Genomic DNA, 20,079 nt, shown 5'->3' with positions numbered 1-20,079 from the left:
TGGTGGTTGTTGCATGTCTGACTGAAGCCCAGCCCTCCCCTTAACTAACCTCAGAGAAGCATTTCATATGGAAGTTTTCTTTTGTATTGTGTGACTTCAAGCAAACTTGGTTGTATAACTATGCTGGTAGGTTCATGTCATTGAACTCTCTCAACAGAGAAGCAGGTTATGCTGACTTAAGTATTACTAAAAAATAATCCTCAAACCACCTCACCAGGGGGCTTAATTTAGTATTAATCTCAAATCTGCTGCTTTCAGAAAACTGTTTCTGATAAAATGAAGTAACTATAGAGCTTCTATTATTATTAGCAAAAATAATAGCTGATGAAGTTATCCCATGCTCTCAGGAGACAGGTATTATTATAATATTAATAGTAATGAGTAAAATGAGGCACAGAAATAATTAAGGCCAAACTCAGCTGTGTATGAATTGCCCAAGGTCATAGAGTAATCAGCTGTATGCTAGGCATGGCACAAAAACAAAACAATAACAAAACAAATCCTGAATCACAGTCAGGTGCTTATTCACCAAAGAATTAACTTCTGAAAAAGGTATTTTTCACATGCTTTTCATCAGTCTTTTGAATTATAGCATCATTTTGTGTCTCCTGTCAAGAAGGCCTCCCTCTGTTGCAGTAACTCTGTTTAGGAATTCTTTATATCACTCAAGGGAATAGTTAAGGCTTTCTCTCTGATTAATAAGAAACTTCTTTATCAATGATTTACAGAGGGGCACAGTGCTTTCCAGAGAATAGGAGAATTATAAAAAGTAATAATCTGAGAAGAGATCAAAAATTCTCATAACAGCCCTAAAGTCACTTTGTAATTCCTTCCTGTGCTTTTTGTGCTTTGGCTCATCAGGTACTTGTTGGTGAGACAAAAATTAGGTGAGTTTCACCCTATGTCTTCATTTTGCATTTTTTCTCCGCTTCTATTTCTTTTTATAAAGATGACAGGGATTTTAGCATGAAAATTATTTCTAATCTCTCTGATTATGTTTAGACTGAAGACAACAGATTCTGAGTACCTAAAAAAGCTGTATCTGACATACAGAAACTTTTCCAAGTACATGCAGTCTTTTAATATGCATTTATCAAAGTCTACCCGGACAGGGTATTGGTTATGTTCTTACGCTACTGATGTCTCAAATGATGCCAGGCATGCTAAGAATTTTCATTTATCAGCTGTGCAGGAATCTGGCTGAGGAGAATTGTTAGGCAGTAGTACAGATTATAGACCCTGTGCTGTTGGTAATAATTTGACATTATTTCACTAACCACAGTGTCTGTGTTATACAAAGATGTGCAGCTACTACAGTCAGCAAAATGTCAGTTTGACTCAATGTCACAGCACATCTCATTAGCTCTCAGATTTTCAAATCCGTTGAATATAGAATTGGAAATACTGGCATAGGAAGGGTGGTCAGCTCGCCTACTTGTGTGTTCAAAGCAGGTATAGCATCAAAACTAAATAAAGTTAGCCAGGGTCTTATCCAGTCACATTTTGAGCACCCCCAGCGATGCAGATTATGGTGCTTATTCCAGCACTTGGCTGTTCACACTGTGAAGGATTTTTTCCTGAAGTCTGTCTCAAATTTCCCTTGCCACAGCCTGTGACCTGTTGACTCTTGTCCTTTCACTGCGTATTTCTGGTAACAGTCTTCTTCGCAACATGTCTTTAATAAGAGAGAGAAAAAAATGGGGTTAGATTTCTTTTAGCCTTTGCTTTCTCATGGTGAATAAACATTAGACACTTAACCCAGCATCACTGATCATATTCTGCTTTTTAGAGGTTCTCTGCCAGGCTCTCTCCATTTTGACATTCCCCCTGTGCTTGGGCGATTTACTTTGTGAACATAGCTAGACTTCCAGATGTGTTTTCTCAAATGCCAAATAGTGGGGAAGCGTGACTTCTCTGGTTCTACTGGCCATGGTTTTGCTAATGTGGTCCAGTGTGTCGTTAGCCTCCGTCACTGCACACGTACACTAGTGTTATGATCCGGTTTAAACCCAGAAAAGCAAAGCAAGCTAAGTCTCTGAGCATAAACCGGAAAGAACTTAGAAGGTTCAAAATATTCCCAGAAATTAGATAAAAAACAATCGAGGTTAGATGTTGATGCTAAAAAATGGATGTATTTTATTTAATAGTAAAAGAGGCAAAGAGAAGGGAAGAGAAAAGAAAGAGAGAAAGAAATGGAAAAAAGAAATGTGCGTGGGGGGTGGGGGAACAGGGAGAGGTGACAGGGGTCAGGTGGAAGCATATCACCCATCTGAGGGTCCCAACGATGTCTCATTGCTCCACTCCATCTGGTCTGCTGGTGGTGAGGGTCTCCCATCACCACCGTGGCCACGCCCCCACACGCCACCACACCACACACCAAAGAGTACAGAATCCTGTGGATTAATATACGCTTTGGGCCAGGTGGGAACACGCACGTCTCTCCTTGCAGGGGCTGGCTTAACACTGTCCCTTGCAACACTGAGGGTCTGTTGCATCATCTCTGGTGCTCTGGTGCAGGGTCTGGGGACCCCTTTGAGGGGGGCCCCTGTGATGGGCCATGTCACCCCCTCCTGCTGTGGATAAGCTTCTCCCCACCCTGGTGAGGACCCCTCAGCTGGGCTCCTCTGCACAGTGGAGGATGGGCGGTCACTGCACCTCTGACCAGAGGCCTTTCCAAGATACCCAAAGCCTCTCCTCCCCCCACCCTTTGGTGCAGGGGGTCTGTTTGAGCCTGGCAGCTGATAGCCCTGGGGCTGTGGTCTCCACCTTGGAGGTGTTAAGCTTGTGCTTTCTGAAATGTCCCCAGCCCTGAGCTGTTACTTTATCTTATCTTCATCAGTGAGCACTGTAAGGCCTCACTCAGGGCCCCATCCAGGCTGTGGTAGTGTTCTTTACAGTTTTAAAAGTCCTTCAAGAAAATGTTTAAGTCATAAATTATAATATTTCGGTCTCTGACAACTGATCATTCATGTTATCACCAGGACAGTTAGTTCCTTTTGGCAAAGTTTTTAGCTAGCAAGTCAGTCCCCAGACTGTACTTGTGTGCAGAGTTGCCTTGGCCCAGTTGCAGCATTGATACCAGTCATTGCTGAACTTCAAGACAGTCCTGTCAGCCTTTTCCTCTGCTTTGATGAAATCCCTCTGAACAGAAGCCCTGCTGTCTGGGTGTTTGACTATCCCCCCTGGTTTGATGTCATCCCCAAATTTGCTAAGAGTCGATTCTGTCCCACTGCCCACATTGGTGATGAAGATGTTAAATGTAATGGCATACTGTTCCATCTCTGCAGGAATAGGTTTTTCAAAAATGTTTCAGTTTTACAGCATTCAGCAGCATGGAATTAATGAAGATTTTACATGCTATGGCAGAAGCATCCATCTCTCTGTTTTTAATGACTGTCTCAGGGTAAAAGCTGCTAGTCTCATAGCATATTCAGTCTGTCAGAATCCATTTCTGTAAAGGCAGCTGCCAGGCAAGATTCATATGGATTCGTATGACTGGCTGTTGAATGCATATCTCTACAGTCTTTGTGATGCAAAATCCATTGATAAATCAGCAAAGGTTCTTCTCTTGATTATTCTTAATCATTTCCTTGTAGAATATAGTGGTAAAAGTTGCAATTGCTGCTACCTGAGAGATTTTGTAAAATCCTTTGTAAAATGATGGCATTTCTGTGATGTGCTCCCACATATTGTTTAGTGATGACCTTTACATACATTTTGTATTACATGAAGAAGAAAAAGCAATGGAGTTACAGATTTCCATGGCAACATGTATAATTCTATTTCCTTTGTTTTGTGAAGCTGAAACAGGCAAAGGATTGTTTCATTAACTAGCAACTATGGATTTAAAAAGGTTTGAGTTACATGGCATGTAGTCATGTATGTACAATTTCTATTGTGCCGAACAACTTTTGCCAGCAGAAAAAAACCCACCTGGTTTTAGTCTGAAAATGAAATTAGGTGAAGGAAGATTGCTAATGGTAGGATTTATTGGGTTGATGCAAGTATATGGAAAGATAAAGCAATCTATGAATACTTATCTGTCTCCCACCTTTCCAAACTGAATTCCTGATTTGCAGCTACTTCTGCTGTATTAGTAAATAGGCATCAGTAAGGAAGCAAAAATTTCACAAGCTTCTTTTATATGCAGAAATTTGAATTGCGATTCAGAGAATCATGTCTCTCACTACAAGTTGTTTCTGGGCCACAAAACCCCAAATATTTCCAAATATACATAAGGTATATTTTTTAAGAAGCGTAGGCATTGCTTTTTAATGATTGCTTATTTCAATTTTAAAAGAACAATGTCAAGAATGCTCTGGCTGTATCTATCTATATACATGATCATGATGAGATCCCTGTGTGTGAGCACACACAGTAGAAAAGAATAGCCGTTTCTTTTTATATACCATTTTCTCAGTTGATTTTAAATCTGTAAAAACTCATTAAAGGCAATGGAGCTACTGAAGTACATATTTAATTAATTAGTAATAAATTGTCTTAAATTAATGTGTTCGTTTGTGTATTAATATGTGCTGGCATATACCTACCACACCCCCCCCCCAAAAAAAAAAAAAATACAGTATGTTTCAAAGCTATATATAACTAGCCCCAGTATGTTTCAAGATGAATTTTAAATGTCTAAAAGTAACTAGTTAAAAGGAAGGAAATGTGTTCTTTGGGAAGATATTGAAGAGTCATCTGAGAAGACTTTACTACATGATAGTAATTTTAATGTATTCTAGGTTTGTTATTTCTTGTTTTTAATTGAAATGTCTTTGTATGACATATAAAACTAAATTCTGAAAATGTCAGAAAGTAGAGGTCAGCCAGACTATGTGTGTTAAGGAATACTGGAAACACACACTGATAAGCTTAATGAGGAATATTCATTAAAAGTTACTGATGATTATTGTTTCAGAAAGTATTCAGAAAATTGTTTTCCTCTTATTTTATTGAAGTTCATTGGTCAGCAATTTCTGTATACTGAAATGAAGAAGCTAAAAGAAATGTGATTTCCACAAGTATGTGTAATTGGAAACCACTGATGTGTTTTAGACAATAGAAGAAAAACTTCTTAAGAAATCTCATGAGGTCCAAGTCATTTGCTTTATCAGAAATAATGAAAGTCAAATAACTGTGCAGTGAACAGTGAATACAGATTGTAGCATTTTTTTAGAAATCCAATTTTTCAGCCCCAAACTTATTCAAGTGGGGTTCTCCCAACTGGGGACAGTCTGTGTCCATCCATATTTCACCTTTCTTGCCACATGCTAGAGAGAGCTTTTCAAGTCTGTTCTCCACCGAGAGGCATTTTTCATACCATGGCTTCTACTACACCAGTTCTAAAGCAAACTTCTATGAAGTCAGAAAGGCTGTCCTTAAATTACTCTCAAGTAAAATACTGGGACTTCAAGTGTCCCAAACACCTCTTTAAGATATGTCATATCTTTTGGCAAGTAATTCCATGAAAAAAATCTCATACTTTGAAGATTTTGCCAGAGCATTTCAGGTTGAGGTCAGACTCAGTAGCTTTGTAGGAGAGAGGACTACTCAGCAGAGCAAGGAGAGTGAAAAACAGACAGAGGATGGAGGACGAGACTTTGTACGTCAGTACTGGTAGCAAGCCTCGCTATTTTTAGCTTTGGCTTGACAAACCTCATGAAAGAGCCCTGTCTGGAACACCCATAACTCTCAGGCTGAATTCCTCAGAAAACACTTGCTCCAAATGAAGAACACAACTCTTTGTTGATGGTTTCTTTCTTTGATCTCTCTAACTAATGCATTTCAGTTCATTCTTTTTCACCTCAACTTACTTATCCTTACACTGTTCAGAAGAAAGATCTGGGACTCTCCCTATTCAGTAAAACCTTCTCTATAATTTTGGAGATGACAATCAAAAACTGGTTGAGGGTGGAAGGGACCTCTTGTCCAACCCCATCACTCAAGCCATGCCATCGAAGCTAGTTGTCCAGGACCATGTCCACATGGCTTTTGAATATCTACAAGGTGAGAGACTTCACAACCTTCCTGGGCAATCTGTGCCAGTGCTTATTCAACCTCAGAGTAAAAGTGTTTCCTGATGTTCAGAGGGAAACTCCTGTGTTTCAGTTTGTGCACATTGCCTTTGGTCCTTTCACCGGGCACCACTGTAAAGAGCCTGATTCTGTCTTCTTTGCACTCTCTGTCAGGTATTTACAAACACTGATAGGATGAAGCCTTCCCTTTTCCAGGCTGAACAACCCCATCTCTCTCAGCCTGTCTTCACAGGAGATCATTTTCATGGCTCCCTCTGTACGTGCTCTAACAGGTCCCTGTCTTTCTTGTGCTGTGGCCCTCAGAGCTGGATGCAGTGCTCCACATGGGCTCTCACAAGAACAGAATAGAGAGGGAGAATCACTTCCCTCGACCTGCTGGCTTAGGTACGGTTGGCATTCTGGGCTGCAAGCATACATACCTGGCTCCTATTTCATGGCAACAGAAAGGACAGTCAATATCTGCAAATAATTTCTGTGCAATACTGGATTCTCTGTCATAGAGATAGGAGAAATTAGCACATTTGTGTTTGTTTCCACTAAGACCTGCTGTATAGTCAGGCTTGAAATATTCTCAGCTCTGTCCATGCTGGCATTATCTCCCATGTTATTAGTGAATGGTTTTATGAAATGAAAAATGGATAAAGTATTTGTTTATGTGTAATAAAATGGCTCAAACCTTTGAAAGATGTAAGAATCTGAGCTTCTACCCTCACACTAATTATTATAGTTTCCAGGAAACTTCTTTCACAAAAAGGAGCAAACCCCCGATTTCGTGATAGCTGTGGGTGAGGACACACACCTTACTGATGTTCAACAAGTATAATCCCAATGTGCTGTAAAATCCATCTAATTTTCCTCCCAACATTAATCCCTTCTGTCAGACAACACTGATCTATTATGAGCTTCTTTTAGAGGAAATAAGAAAAAATAAAAGAAAAAACCCAACGCACTTCCTCCAGAAAAGGAGCAAAGCATCCCAGTTCTCTCTTTGTAGTGTGACCAAGGAAAATATTAAAAAACAATCAGTCCCTTTGAATCTCCCTTCAAAATGCTTTTCTTCCACCATTGCTTTATTATTCATTCACAATATTATTCCACCACTAAAGGATAATCATCATCCACCCTGGCACCACAAAGTAGTGTTACTTTTTTTTTTTTTTTTTGTCCATAATTGGTTAAGTAACTCTCCAAAAGGTAATAGCAACGTTGGAATTGCTACTGAAAACCTTAATGCTAGAAATATATTATCAAGGCTGAAACTACTGAAATTACTTTTACAGATAGCTTTTCTATAAGTTTTTTCAGAAGACTTGTGAGGTCATATATTGGTGTGGGTTTTGCCAATGTTATGTATTCTGTCAGGAACAGCAAGCTGGATAAAAACGTGAAAATAGGTATAAAGCAGTGCCTAGCAAATAAATAGTATGCTGATACTTATAAATGTTTATAGTAATAGTAAACACCTTTAAGTAATGAACGCAGTCCAAGTAACAAATAACTATATTCTAAGCAACCTAAGTGATTGTGAATAAAAGGCTATAGAGAAATTATAACCAAAGAATATTAGTAACACATCACCAAAGGAAAGAATTTTCTCACTAGAATTTCATAGGACTATATCCTGCATCCAGTTTTATTAAATATTTTCAAAGAAGGATCAAGGCTCAGTCTAGTTATTATACTTCCAGATCTTACATTTATAACAATGTGGAAGTGGATCAGTGAAGAGACAGAATTCAAAATGACAAATTGGAAAATTGTTTGGAGCAGAAGAATTGATTTCAACAGAAACACTGGCAAACCTGTGCTTAAGAAGGAACAGTCTGCTTTACAGTACTGAATGAGAACTGGTTTTTGTAAAATAGATCTATGTGTCATAGTATACAAGTTGAACATGGGACAACAGTTGCTGCTTTTGCAAAAAAGAGAAAGATACCCTTTTCTTGGTCATGATGAGAAAATGAGAAAACTCATTTTAAAAAACCCAAAACCTTTTCTCCTGCTTGTTCTCTGACTCAGGGGATATCTGAGCTGATGCTACCTACTAGACTGTGTGATTCTTAAGCTTTAGTAATTTTTTACTGTGGGTACCAGTGAAGTGAGTCTGTGTCAGATAATTGACACTTGAGAAGTGAAATATATTTCTTAATCTCATTCTCTTTCTTAATTTCTTTCTCTTCAAGGCATAACACACAAAATAACCTTCTTTAGAGTTAGAAAGAAAAAAATCTATATCATAGTATTCAATTCATATTTCTAGACTACAACTCTCGCTAGTCTTCTGTGACCTAGTTGTCTTGCTATTTGTTTAAAGACACTAATGAGAACTTGAAATGAGACAGAGGGTTTTATCCATAATAAACTAACCTATTTTCAGAGCATATCTGTAAAAACCAAACTGTCCTTATTGTAGACTAAAAAAAACTGGAATGAACTATAAATTGTTCAGTTCGTCTCCTCAAGCCAAATGTATTTTCTATCACCTTCAGTGTTTTGACTTTTTAATGACAAAAAAAAGGAGAGAAAATAATATGCTAAAAAGATCAAAGCTCAGAACCCTAATACAGTTAACAGGCTCCATTCTTGGAATTGTATTCATTATTGATATCAGAGTAACAAATCTATTGAAGTGAATGGAGATGGCCCATGGGAATTAAAAGAAAATTTAGTCCTTAAGCCTTTCATGGAAGAACAATAATGAAAAATCTGGGAAACTTCTTACAGTGACACATTAATAGACTTTTTCTTTCATTTCTATTTTAATCAAATAGACCTGTAAGAATAATAAAGTTGTCGCTAGCAAAGCAAAGGCTTCATATGACTCAATATTTTGGATATTTTGGCTTTGGACATTGGATTTGGATACAGGAAAGAAATGTAATGTTTACTGTGTGAAAGGTATTTTATCAGACAGATTCTGGAGGAAATGGATGAAGTATAACTACTAGGTGTTTCATGTCAGATAACAAAAATGTTTCAGTGATGTTTGGGGTTTTTATATTCCCACCACAAAATTCCCTGAGTTAATGTGGTTTTGATGTATGCGTTTCTACTTTTCACCTAAGTTCTAATTCTGTTATCACTTTCTCTCTCGTAAACTGGGAGAAAAAGTCTAGATTATGGTTTTTTATTTCCTGAAGTCTCATCAGACTTGAGAAATATCTGCAGCCAAGTCATTCTAGATGCATGTTCAATTTGGTATACTGCTTTGCTTTCCTTTGTTAAGACTGGTACATAGATGCAACATAGCAAAACAATCCTCAGTGAAATCAGAGAATGCTTTGGGTTGGAAGGGACCTTTAATGGCCATCTAGTCCAACCTCCCTGCAATGAGAAGGGACATGTTCAACTAGACCAGGTTGCTCAGAGCCCAGTCCCTGACCTTGAATGTGTTCAGGGACGAGGCATCCACCACCTGTCTGGGCAACCAATGGCAGTGTTTTACCACCCCCATCATAAAAAATTCTTTCCTCATGTCCAATTTAAATTTACCTTCTTTTCAATTAAAACCCTTACTGCTTGTCCTGTTACAACAGGCCCTACTAAAAAGTCTGCTTCATCTTTCTTATACGCCCCAGTAAAGTACCGAAAGGTTGCAATAAGGTCTCCATGAAACTTTCTCCCTGAACTTCTCCAGTCTGAACCCCAGTTCTCTCAGTTTGTCTTCCTGTCCTTATACTGAGATAGGTGAAATAATTTTTAAATATATTTTTTACTGTTACATGTCTGTTAAATTAAGGACAGTAATAAATCTGTGCAAGATGGTCCACCTGCTTTGAGAAAAGAAGAAAATTTAAAGGTTATTTACTTATAGTGAAAAGTTCTCTGTTTGCATTAGCTTTTTCAAAAAAGCACAGAGGAGAAACCAGTTGTTTTTTAATGAGGCATAGTAAAAAGACAAAAAGGAAGGGTATCTAGGACAAAGTCTCTAACTTATGAGTGTGATCTCTTTCACTGGTCTGGAACACCAGAGGTCTTGAACCTGAGCGTCTAATTTTTTGAAAGTTAAACAGTTCTGTAAATCTTCCCTGATTTACAAATTGTTTGTTTGTTTTGTTTTAACGTTGTTAACTACCAGAATTTCATTTACAGTTGGGGAAAAGGGATTCTGAAACAGTAGATCTCTGTACTTTAAATACTAGTTTAACCTGTAATTATTAATATAGCAAAGAGCTATCTAATAGTATAGGAACAATTGATTATATTGATGTTTTTATTTCTCTTTTCTTCACCTTGGCTTCAAGCTTTTTATCTGAAACACCCACAATGTAACATATAAGATGTTCTCTAGAGAAAATGGGTTTCTGTCAATGTATTATTCAATTTTCTTTGAACACAGGAATATTTTTACAAACAGCAGTTTGTAGAAGTAAGCATTCTGTCATTGTCAATTACACTTGATCAACAATGTGATTTTTATATGGATAAAAAAAGATTAAAAGAAAAATTATAGCTGATAGTAGTCTATTCAGTAAGAATAACTTCATGGACAAATTAATGTTATCATCCTTTATATGATATACAAGGTAATAAGGTGTTCAAATCCATAGGTTTACATTTCTATTTTAAAGTCTCAAATTAAAAACAAAATTGATATTTTATTTTAAAGTATTTTTTTCTGAGGATGATATTATAACAAACTAGAAAATGCATTTTTTTTCTCTATGGAGTCCCCAAAGAAATGTGGTTCATCTGGTCCTATTGCACTTAGCATATGGTGATAATTCTTACCCAAAAGGTGATATCAGAAGTTGTTCTTTAATTAGGGAATCTGAGGAAACAAAGTATTGTGAATGCTTGTAGTGCAGTCTTCAGCACTAGAGCAGTTCTTAGCTTATTTTATAATGAGAACAGATTTTTTTTTTTTGTTCTCCTAAATCTCTAATGTGTGCACATAAAGTTCTTCTGCATCAGTATTGGTCAGATCAGGCAGGAACTAATCACCTCAGGTCAGGAATAATTATATGTTTAACCACTTCCATTCAGCCCATGGATTTAGCATTGAGATAATAAACTGTACTCAAATTAGTTCTATTTACTGGAATTATTTTTTTCAGAATGCATACTAAGAAAATGTTTTGCCTTTAATTTACCTTTTGGGTGAATAAATTATGAATAAATTGTCGGTATACTGAAGTTAGATGATTTTATGTAATTTTCTTCCTCAACAAGTTACCCTTGTTACCCTTGCTATACAAAAATGGTAAAATAATTTAGAGGGCTTGTCACTGTCCTTATCTCTACAATAAAGGAAATTCTGTGTATGAATAAACTTTAAATCCCCAAGTCCCCCTAAAAATGTAATTCTTCTGATAGTGCTTTCAAACTTCTTTTTTAATGGACTAAATGCTTCTACAAGCTGTACCACTGACAAATGGAATGTAATACTTGGCTATGAATGAGCAGAAAAGACATTAGCTGTAGACAGGGAGTTATTTTGATGACAGTTCTCAAGAAAACAGAAAACAACAGCAGAAGTAATTACAGCATATTGTTCTGAAGCAAAATATATTCCATGCATCAGTTTGTGTTAATACCCAAAATTTAAATAATTTTAGATCTTTGAGCTTTGGGTGGATACTGTCTCTAATTTTTTTTTTTTTTTTTGGGGGGGGGGTGGGGAGAGGTTTAAATGACAGAATAATATTAGCTTTTAAAAAGGGTTTTTTTTAATTTGGCATTATGATTCTGAACAAGGAATCCTTAGGAATTAATGGCTAAACCTGCAGTAAATGATACAGACCTTGAATACCTTCTGCTCTGTAGCTGAACTCTCTGAAAGTCAGTTTCTAGGCACACCCTCTCAGAGTACCGTCCTGGTGCCGTCCCTTAAACTGAGAGGTTTTTCATTATAAATCTTCAGGCATAATTGATCCTTTGGTATTGATCCTTTCAGACAACCTCTGAAAAAATTATGCTCACAATGTTATGGTGATTTGTTAGATCCCAAAAATTATTGATCACATTTTATATTCTGTAAAGCCAGAGATACAAAAAAATATGCAGGTCCATTCTCTTCTAGACACAGAAAGCATAACAGGAATATCCAAAGAGGTTGCCAGAATGCACAATCCTTCATCTTTCTTTTTTTTTCTCTGTAGCGTTGTCTTGTCTTTCACTCACATCAATAGTTTGTTGGAGACTGAGATCTCTTTAATAAAGTTCACATTCCTCCTGTCAGGTTTCTGTGCTGTAGCTCTTGTACACAGGGACACTCACCATGCAATTCACAATTTCAGACACATGAAGTCCCCCAGACCAGGAAAATCTTCTCTTGAAGTTGAAGCCTGCTGCTGGTGATGAGATGCCTCCACTTCAAAGGAGGATAAGGAGATTAATGACTCTCCATTGCTAATTCTCTGCTGGTTGTCTCAGATTCTCTCTTAGCGTGTTTCTAGGTATTCAATCCAATTTGCAGGCTAAATGACCAAAAGGAAATGTGATTGCAGAGGGGTTTAAGAATTTAGGCATATGCTAATCTATCATTATCATAAAGTTAAAGAAGAAAATAACAAAACCCTGGCAGCAAGAAGAATATCTGTAGATAAATAGGGACATATTCTGATGTCCTAATATTAACCTCTGCTAATGAACCTATATACCCAGATACACTTTTGCAGCTTTTTCCTGAGCATTCACAGTGCTGATGCTTGTAACACAGTTTAAATGATAGCATAAAACCTGTGGTAATTCAGAAAATGGTATCTTCATGACAACATAGGTTCAATTTAGAGTTTTGAGATTATCTGTCAAGTATGCTTATGTGTGACCTTCCATTTATGTTTGCTTTGGCTTTTAGCTCCAGACCAGTCTGTCTGAACCAATGACTTTATCCAAGTCGATCTCACTTCCTCGTAGTGCATATTGGCATCACATCACCCGGCAGAACAGCGTTGGAGAGATCTACAGTTTACAAGGCAAGTTGCTTATAATGCCATATCCATTAGCTTCTTTCCATTTCACCAGAATTCATGCAAATTGCTTTTTATTTGTACTGGTTATTTTCTCTCCATTTCATTTTATCAATTGTCAGGAACCTCAGCAGGATTCCCAAATTTACATAAAACAGGTTTCTTTTAGTCATTTTGTAAACTAATGGTGAAAATTATTTCCAGAATCACCACATAAAGCTGGATAGACAATTTGGCTCAATGTAGCTTCTCAGTAGCTAATGAATGTCAGGTTGTTTTAGTATTTTCTGCCAATAAGATGGGGCAAGTATTTGGGCAACCTCAGGGTGCCTAATTAAATCTACATAAAGTGACTATATGAGTTGCAAGATTAAAACAAAGTAATTCTAGGAAGAAGAGCTATTCTTGGTAAATTTGCTTGGCAAATCATATGTATGAACTGTTGACTCAACTTTCAGGCCCTCAACAAATCATCTTCTTCTGTCTATGGTTTTCTTTCATATGTTTAGATTTGCTTAAGCCTTTAAATGCTATAATTAGCATAACTTCATGATGATGATCATCAAGTTATGATTCACTGCTCTTAAGCTGAAATTTATTTGTATCTTTTAGGAAACTGAAATTATTTTTACGTTTAAAATGTAGACCTTTTAAAAATAGCCTTTCATAAACATACCCCTTTGTATTATTTCTAAAGGCCTTAAGGATTTTGTTTTACTTCTCTCTTAATAATCCGTTAGCATAAACTATTTACATTTGATAGGAGGTTAGAAACTGCTCAGAATCAAGAGTACCCAATGCAAGGAAACAGTACATGTTTTCATGAAAATAAGTGAAATGCTTATGAAAGATGAAGGACACGAAATGTTTTGTTTTGTAAATTGTAACATAAATTAAAAAATCAGTGTGCGAGTCATTAAAGGGTACAGCATTTGTTTCCCATCATTCTCCATACAGCAAAGTTAATTTTTAATCATGGTTATAATCTTACATTTAAATACTGGTAATGGAAAAAAGAAAATAATCATCCAGAAGCTATTTGTGAAAAAAAATTGTACTTGTACATCACCTTACAAATATTCATCATATCACTGATATTTTTTCATGGGCACAAAACGAATGCAAAAAAAATTTATTTGTAGAGATGTTAGATTTCTTTTTCTTGTGTTCTTGACGTGTCTTTTCTTGATCGGTGAGATAGTAAATGTGTTATATTCATGCTCTACAATCTTTTCCTTATAAATGGCCTTCAAAATAAAGGAAAGCAAAACTTAATATATCAAGTAATACTTAAAGTATCTATACCATCTAGTTGTGCAAGATTCAACATATTGGAAGTGTATTCTTAAAAATGCAAGAATTTTACTTTCTGGAAGTATGCAGATTTTATTCACATTTCCACTGAAACAGGGGACTAATAAATAGTTCAAAACCTAAGATTTTCATTTCTCCTACATGTACTATGATGACTGAAGCTTGAGAAAGTGTAGTTGATTTCAGGAGAGACTAATTCAATCTTACCAGTGGGCTAGGAAATGCATCCAGAAGACTCTGGTTGCAAATTTTTCCATGTGAGAATAACATTCATTATCTGTAATGAAAATCTCTTTGAACATTCTGCTGCAATTACTAATTAAAAGCAATGAATTTGTACAGAAAGTGAGGTGAGTGCAAAGTACACCTTTTCCTCCTAATACCTTGTCATACCGATAGTCTTTGCAGTGCAGGGTTGTCAAAGCATCAGCCCACAGAAGCTTCGTGGATGTGGGTGGAAGGTGGGTAGCAAGGAAGCAGATTGCAAGCATCACTTCAACCCTCACCTTAGTAGAGCAGCCAGCTGAGAGGAGCTGCTGCAGAGGGAAGAGTCACTTTCTGCTGCCATAATCTCCTCTGAGCTTCAAAAGTTGTATTACACCTTCAGAGAGGAGATGTTTTCTTTAGAGGACAATCCATCAAACGGCACTTCATGGGTATTTATGACAAAGCTTTGTACATTCAAGAAACAAATTTGAAAATTCCCCACATACTTCTAAATATCTTATAAACTCTAAAGTGAAATAACTGGAGTGGTGTCTACCTGTATCCAGGTGACAATCAATACCAGTAAAGTTGTAGCCAAGCTCACTGCTAAGTACAAGTGTTTCTACAGTGGCAATTATTTCAAACTTGCAGTCTGAAGTGACTAGAATTTAATTAATAACATCTGGTGATGTATAAGGAGAAATGAATATGTGCTCATACTACCTTAGATAAATTGGCTCTTTGGGAGTTATTTAGCAGTCAAATTTAACTTAATTAGTAGTTTGTGTTGATCTGATAATGAATATGCTATGGAGTAAGAAGGTAGGGGGTTTTGTGATTTTTGGTTTTTAAAAACTACATTTCAGATGAAAAAAGGAACTTCAATGAATGGGTGTTGGGTCTATCACGCTCCATTAGCCCATGAAAATACTTACATGTAAAGACCTGTAGAGATTAATACACAGAATAATAGAGCTAAAGGAACACAGGTTGCACAAAATATCTTAAAATGACATGGGTTAGTTTCTATTGATAATCCAACTATTGCCTTTAATTACAGTTCACAAATTAAATAGTGTCCTTAAATATTTTTTATCAAAAAGTAATTTAACTAACAGAGGAAAATGAGAAAAAGAGCTCTACACCATTTTTGTGCATACATGAGTATGACATGGATGAATTCTGCATTTTCATAAATAATAGGTCTAAAAAAAATTTGAACCCAACAGGAGATAAGCATTCGTTGATATGTTATGCTTCCCTATACATCAAGATCCACAAAATTATAAAAATGAGAAGCCAAGACTAACCCTATTAACTGAAATCATGGTTAAGAAGGAAAAAAATATAAGAGCCATATAAGCACGTAAAAAACTACCTGGTATGTTTCCTTATATTTCAGTGTTTATTGTTTATACCAACCATAAAATTTACCACCGTTACACAAGATATTAAAAATTGACAAAAAAATCACACGTGTTTTTATACATCAAAAGATATTAAAGAGAATTAGTCTTTTTTGGTTTTGTTGTTTTGTTTGGTTTTTTTTTCATTTTGCATTTAGGGCTTTAAATTTGCTTAACATGAAAAAAAAAGATTGCAGACTGAATTTTCAGCTATCTGAAGAACTCTAGTTCTTGCCCTTCAGAGTTTGGATGATACAAATGTTAAACATAGTCAGGTTATATATTATTATATAAATAAGGCCCAATAAAATTTTGGTATTGAAACATTCATTAGCTTTTTTTGCATTGCAGTTATTGAAATCCCTGAGGAAATTATGTTCAGAAAATCTAATTACAGCCTGGCCTTTCTCCAAGAAATTCAAAATTAAGAAATGCTTTCAGTCACTCCTGTAGTGTTTGATCTGGTTTGTCCTAGTTCTTTGGACTTTGGTTTTGCTGTCCATACTCAAAATAATGAACACCTACCCATTCCATGAGAGTACTCTTATGAAGGAGCATATATTTGTATAAGAATTACACCAGTAACATCTTACATGTTTCTTGCAAAAAGAGAACACTAAAAGAATTTTTTCCATAGTATGGCTTATTACAATTTGCTTATAACAAATTTTATTTGCTCTATCGCAAATTGTTACCACAATTTGTCCTAAATCCATGCCAAAGTGATTAAATTACACAGAAAAATACTAAGAAGCCCACTAAGAGTCATATTTCTAAATTTAGTGAGGAATTTTGAGAAATAAAACTATCGCCTTTGAGGAGATAGGGCTTCAACTTGTAAGCACATGCCAGAACCATAACTAGACAGAAATAAAAAATGGCCCCGATGAAGTCTGTAGGAATTTTGCTGTTGATCTACAATAACCTTTTGTATTTCACAATAAATTTTAAGCAGGATAACATGTAGCGTTAATCTGGTCAGCTAAAAGGTGTTGTGCATAAAAGAAAGACAAAGTCACATACAAAAGATTTCACCCACCTACATAGTTTTCCAGCCTTTTCAAAGTAGAAACTCTGATATGTCACCAAAAATAAGCAGAGAATATTCAAGTTGCTAAATATTTAGAGGAGTTTGAATCATCCTAATCAACCCTCCTTAAGCTAATCCTGCAGGAAATTCTGATGTAGGCTTCTGCAGTTTTCTGCAAATTAAAGTATGTAAAATGAATGGGAGAGCATTTTTCATTTTGGCATTTCCATTGTTTGTTCATATGCCCAGCAATAGAGTACAGAATCCATTTCCCCATCTAATCTTGGTGCCTGAACAATGTGAATAACATAAAATGTTAGAATATATCTGTTATATAAACCTGATGGCTCAGTTATTTTTCACTGTCTACCAGAGGCTAAAGCTGAAATGCTTTATAGCCTTCCACATTCCTATTTCCTTTGCTGAATCTCATCAGGACCTTCACATTAGTAAATGAAGCCTATAAAATTTGAGATATGAATAAAGGACACCTGAAACAAGATACTTACTGAGTAGGAACTGCATAAGAGCTACATTATTTAAAATAACGGTATTATGTGGCTTCTCAAGTCTTATGCAGTAGATTTGATCCTTTCCTTTCGAGCTTTGAATTTCTGTGCTAAGTAGTGCACCACTAGACTGGTTTTAAAATGGCATATTGGAAGTGGGATGTGTCTTGCTCAGAAACCAGTAAAGAACTTCATTTTGTTCAGCAGTGATTGCTGCCTCTAACCAAGAGCATTACTGACAAGCTCTAAAGAGTATCTTGACATATTCCCATTCATTCTGATAAATGATTGCTGAGTTAAGAGGTTGTTGCAATTATGAGCCATGAAAAATAGGGGAAGATGGGAAGCCAGAAACGATTAGTAAAGCATATTTCGTTGTCAAATTCAGACCTCCTGATTTCATTTAAGCCCAATACTTTGGTGCCCTTTCTCTCAGGAGATGGTCCTTCAGTGAGATCACTTGTCAATGGGGTTGTTCTGTGCCAGACCAGAAAGCACTGAAGTCACTGTACTCTCAGCTTAAAACTGAAAGCCAAAACAGTGTAAGGAGAGCAATTAAATATTGGCTGATTGCCTCCTCTCCCCTCCAAAACCCAACAAATGTAAGTTCTTCAGTGCAAACTACACAGATTCTTAGCTATAAATCTCTTCTTATGTCTTAGCTTAATGACTTCATAAATATGTGATGACAATAGCTTCTCACTTGCTATTACCGTGAGAAGCAAATCAAGCTTTGCCCCCAGCTTAACGTAAGTGACACCAGGAATCTCTACTCTGACTTTGCCTAAGACTCACTACAGTTGTGCTACAGTCATTTGATCTCTCTGCTGTATTGTAAAATTCAAGGACCTGCAGTGTGTCATGAGAGCTGCAGTGCAATGAAAGAATTGTGTGTACTGGGAGAATAGGCATAATCAGCTCCGTGGATGCTTTCAGCTGGTACTGGGTTGTCTGAAGAAGAAAGGTTTGCGAAGGGAAAATTGAAATACTTGTCAAAGATCAATTTTGTTAAAACTGCTTTTTTCTGTTAAATTGTTTCACCAATAAATCAGGACTGCTTTAGCTATGACCATCTGATTTTGTGTTAAGTATGTTATCACGGTTAAAATCAAAATAATTGTCATTTCATTTTTGTAATTTCAAACAAATTGAAATACTTTTATGCTGACAAATCACTCAAATTATTACGCAAAATCATGGATGACTAAACTCCCTTTAAGACAACTTGGGGTGAGGGGAAGCCTGCACACTTGTGAAAAAAATATCTTGGCAAAAAGATGTGTTTTCTTTAGTGTTTCTTTGCAGGAACAGTTTATACTTCATTTTCTTTCATTAAATATTTTTACATAAAGCAAAAAAAAAAAATATTGAAATTAACATGTCAATAGAACATGTTCATAAAATATTTTATAAACCAGAAAAGATGTAATCTTGAAAATAGGCTGTGTAACAGGAAGAATGGGGGAATGTTAATAATACCAGCTTTGCCAGCTGCAACGAGGAAAGAATCCAAGCCCAAGGATGTCAAGTGCAATTGATTGTGTTCTACTTTCAGTGGAAAAAAGATGCTCCCTTCACGCTCTAAACTTTATGACATAAAATAGGATCATATAAATTTATACTTAAGGGCTGGTTCAAATCGACGTAACGTTGACCTAATTGACTAATGTTTGGTTATTATGCAGTTTAAAATATATATTTTTATAGAAGGAGCATCATAAGATTTCAAATACATTAAGTTTCCTTAAGGTTTTCTTTTATATGTATCTCATTTTACTAACAACAAAATTGGGGTGACAAGGTTTGTGGCACATGTCATATGGTCTGTTGCTAGTACAGACCTATTTATTTTCATGGTAAGGCCAATTTAAGCACAATGAACGCCCATCTCAGTATGTTCAGTTTAATCAAGCCATAAGAATATGTTCCTTATAACTCCATAGTGCATTTCAGCTGTGCAGAACTGATTAAAAAATCATAGTATTATTCAGTAGAGACAAAAAATGTTCAAAAATCTTAGAATGTCTTTCATTCTCTATTTGTTAAAAAAAGCCTTTTCATCTTGGTGAATTTTTATGTCCTGCCAACTTTTTATTTGATCAAAATGATACGTTGTAAGAAACTAAGATAAATTTCACAGAAGTAAGAACTATGAATAACAAAGGAAATGTCCTCCCAATGCAGAGTTAGCAAGATTTCACCAAAGCAAAAGTTCATCTTTTCAAAAACCGAAGTCTGCAGCTCCTTGCAGTTTTGTGTTTGAATACTAGAAGCAAGTTGGCTGTTTAGCTGCTGGATACTTGTTTATCCTTCAACATTCTTTGAAGATTCCTTTTGGGGAATGATTTTAATGAAAGGTTCATTTCCCTGAGTTTAAGAACAAATGAAATATTCTGTTATAAAGCTTCATGGAAGAAAAAAAAAACACAATACCAGATTTGGAGAGAGATAAGAGAGAAAGGACTTGGTAGAAACCAGAGTTGCATGCTCTGGAATTTACATGATAAATATCAAAACAGAGTGAGGATAAAATTGTAAGATTCCTTCTACTCTCTTTAATGACTCAATTATGTATGTTATTGTTGGTAGGTCAAGTTTACATGCAGAGGGACAGTGCCATGGTTGTTTTCTCTGAGCTAGTAGTAGTGCACGTGATGTAACATG

General features: G+C 36.1%; 1 protein-coding gene across 2 annotated transcripts in view; it reads left to right on the top strand.

Moving 5' to 3' along the window:
* DOK6 (docking protein 6) overlaps window positions 1-20,079 on the top strand; it is a 253,569-nt gene that overhangs the window by 196,938 nt on the left and 36,552 nt on the right. For both annotated transcript variants that reach the window (XM_032121098.1, XM_032121105.1), the window contains exon 7: window positions 12,838-12,955. In XM_032121098.1, coding sequence (XP_031976989.1) covers window positions 12,838-12,955 — 118 coding nt within the window. The remainder of the gene's footprint in view (window positions 1-12,837; window positions 12,956-20,079) is intronic.

The sequence above is a fragment of the Corvus moneduloides genome, chromosome 1, assembly GCF_009650955.1.
Source record: "Corvus moneduloides isolate bCorMon1 chromosome 1, bCorMon1.pri, whole genome shotgun sequence".
Classification (NCBI taxonomy): Eukaryota; Metazoa; Chordata; class Aves; order Passeriformes; family Corvidae; genus Corvus; species Corvus moneduloides.
The sequence above is the reverse complement of the archived record's forward strand: the minus strand, read 5'-3'. Positions and strand labels throughout refer to the sequence as shown.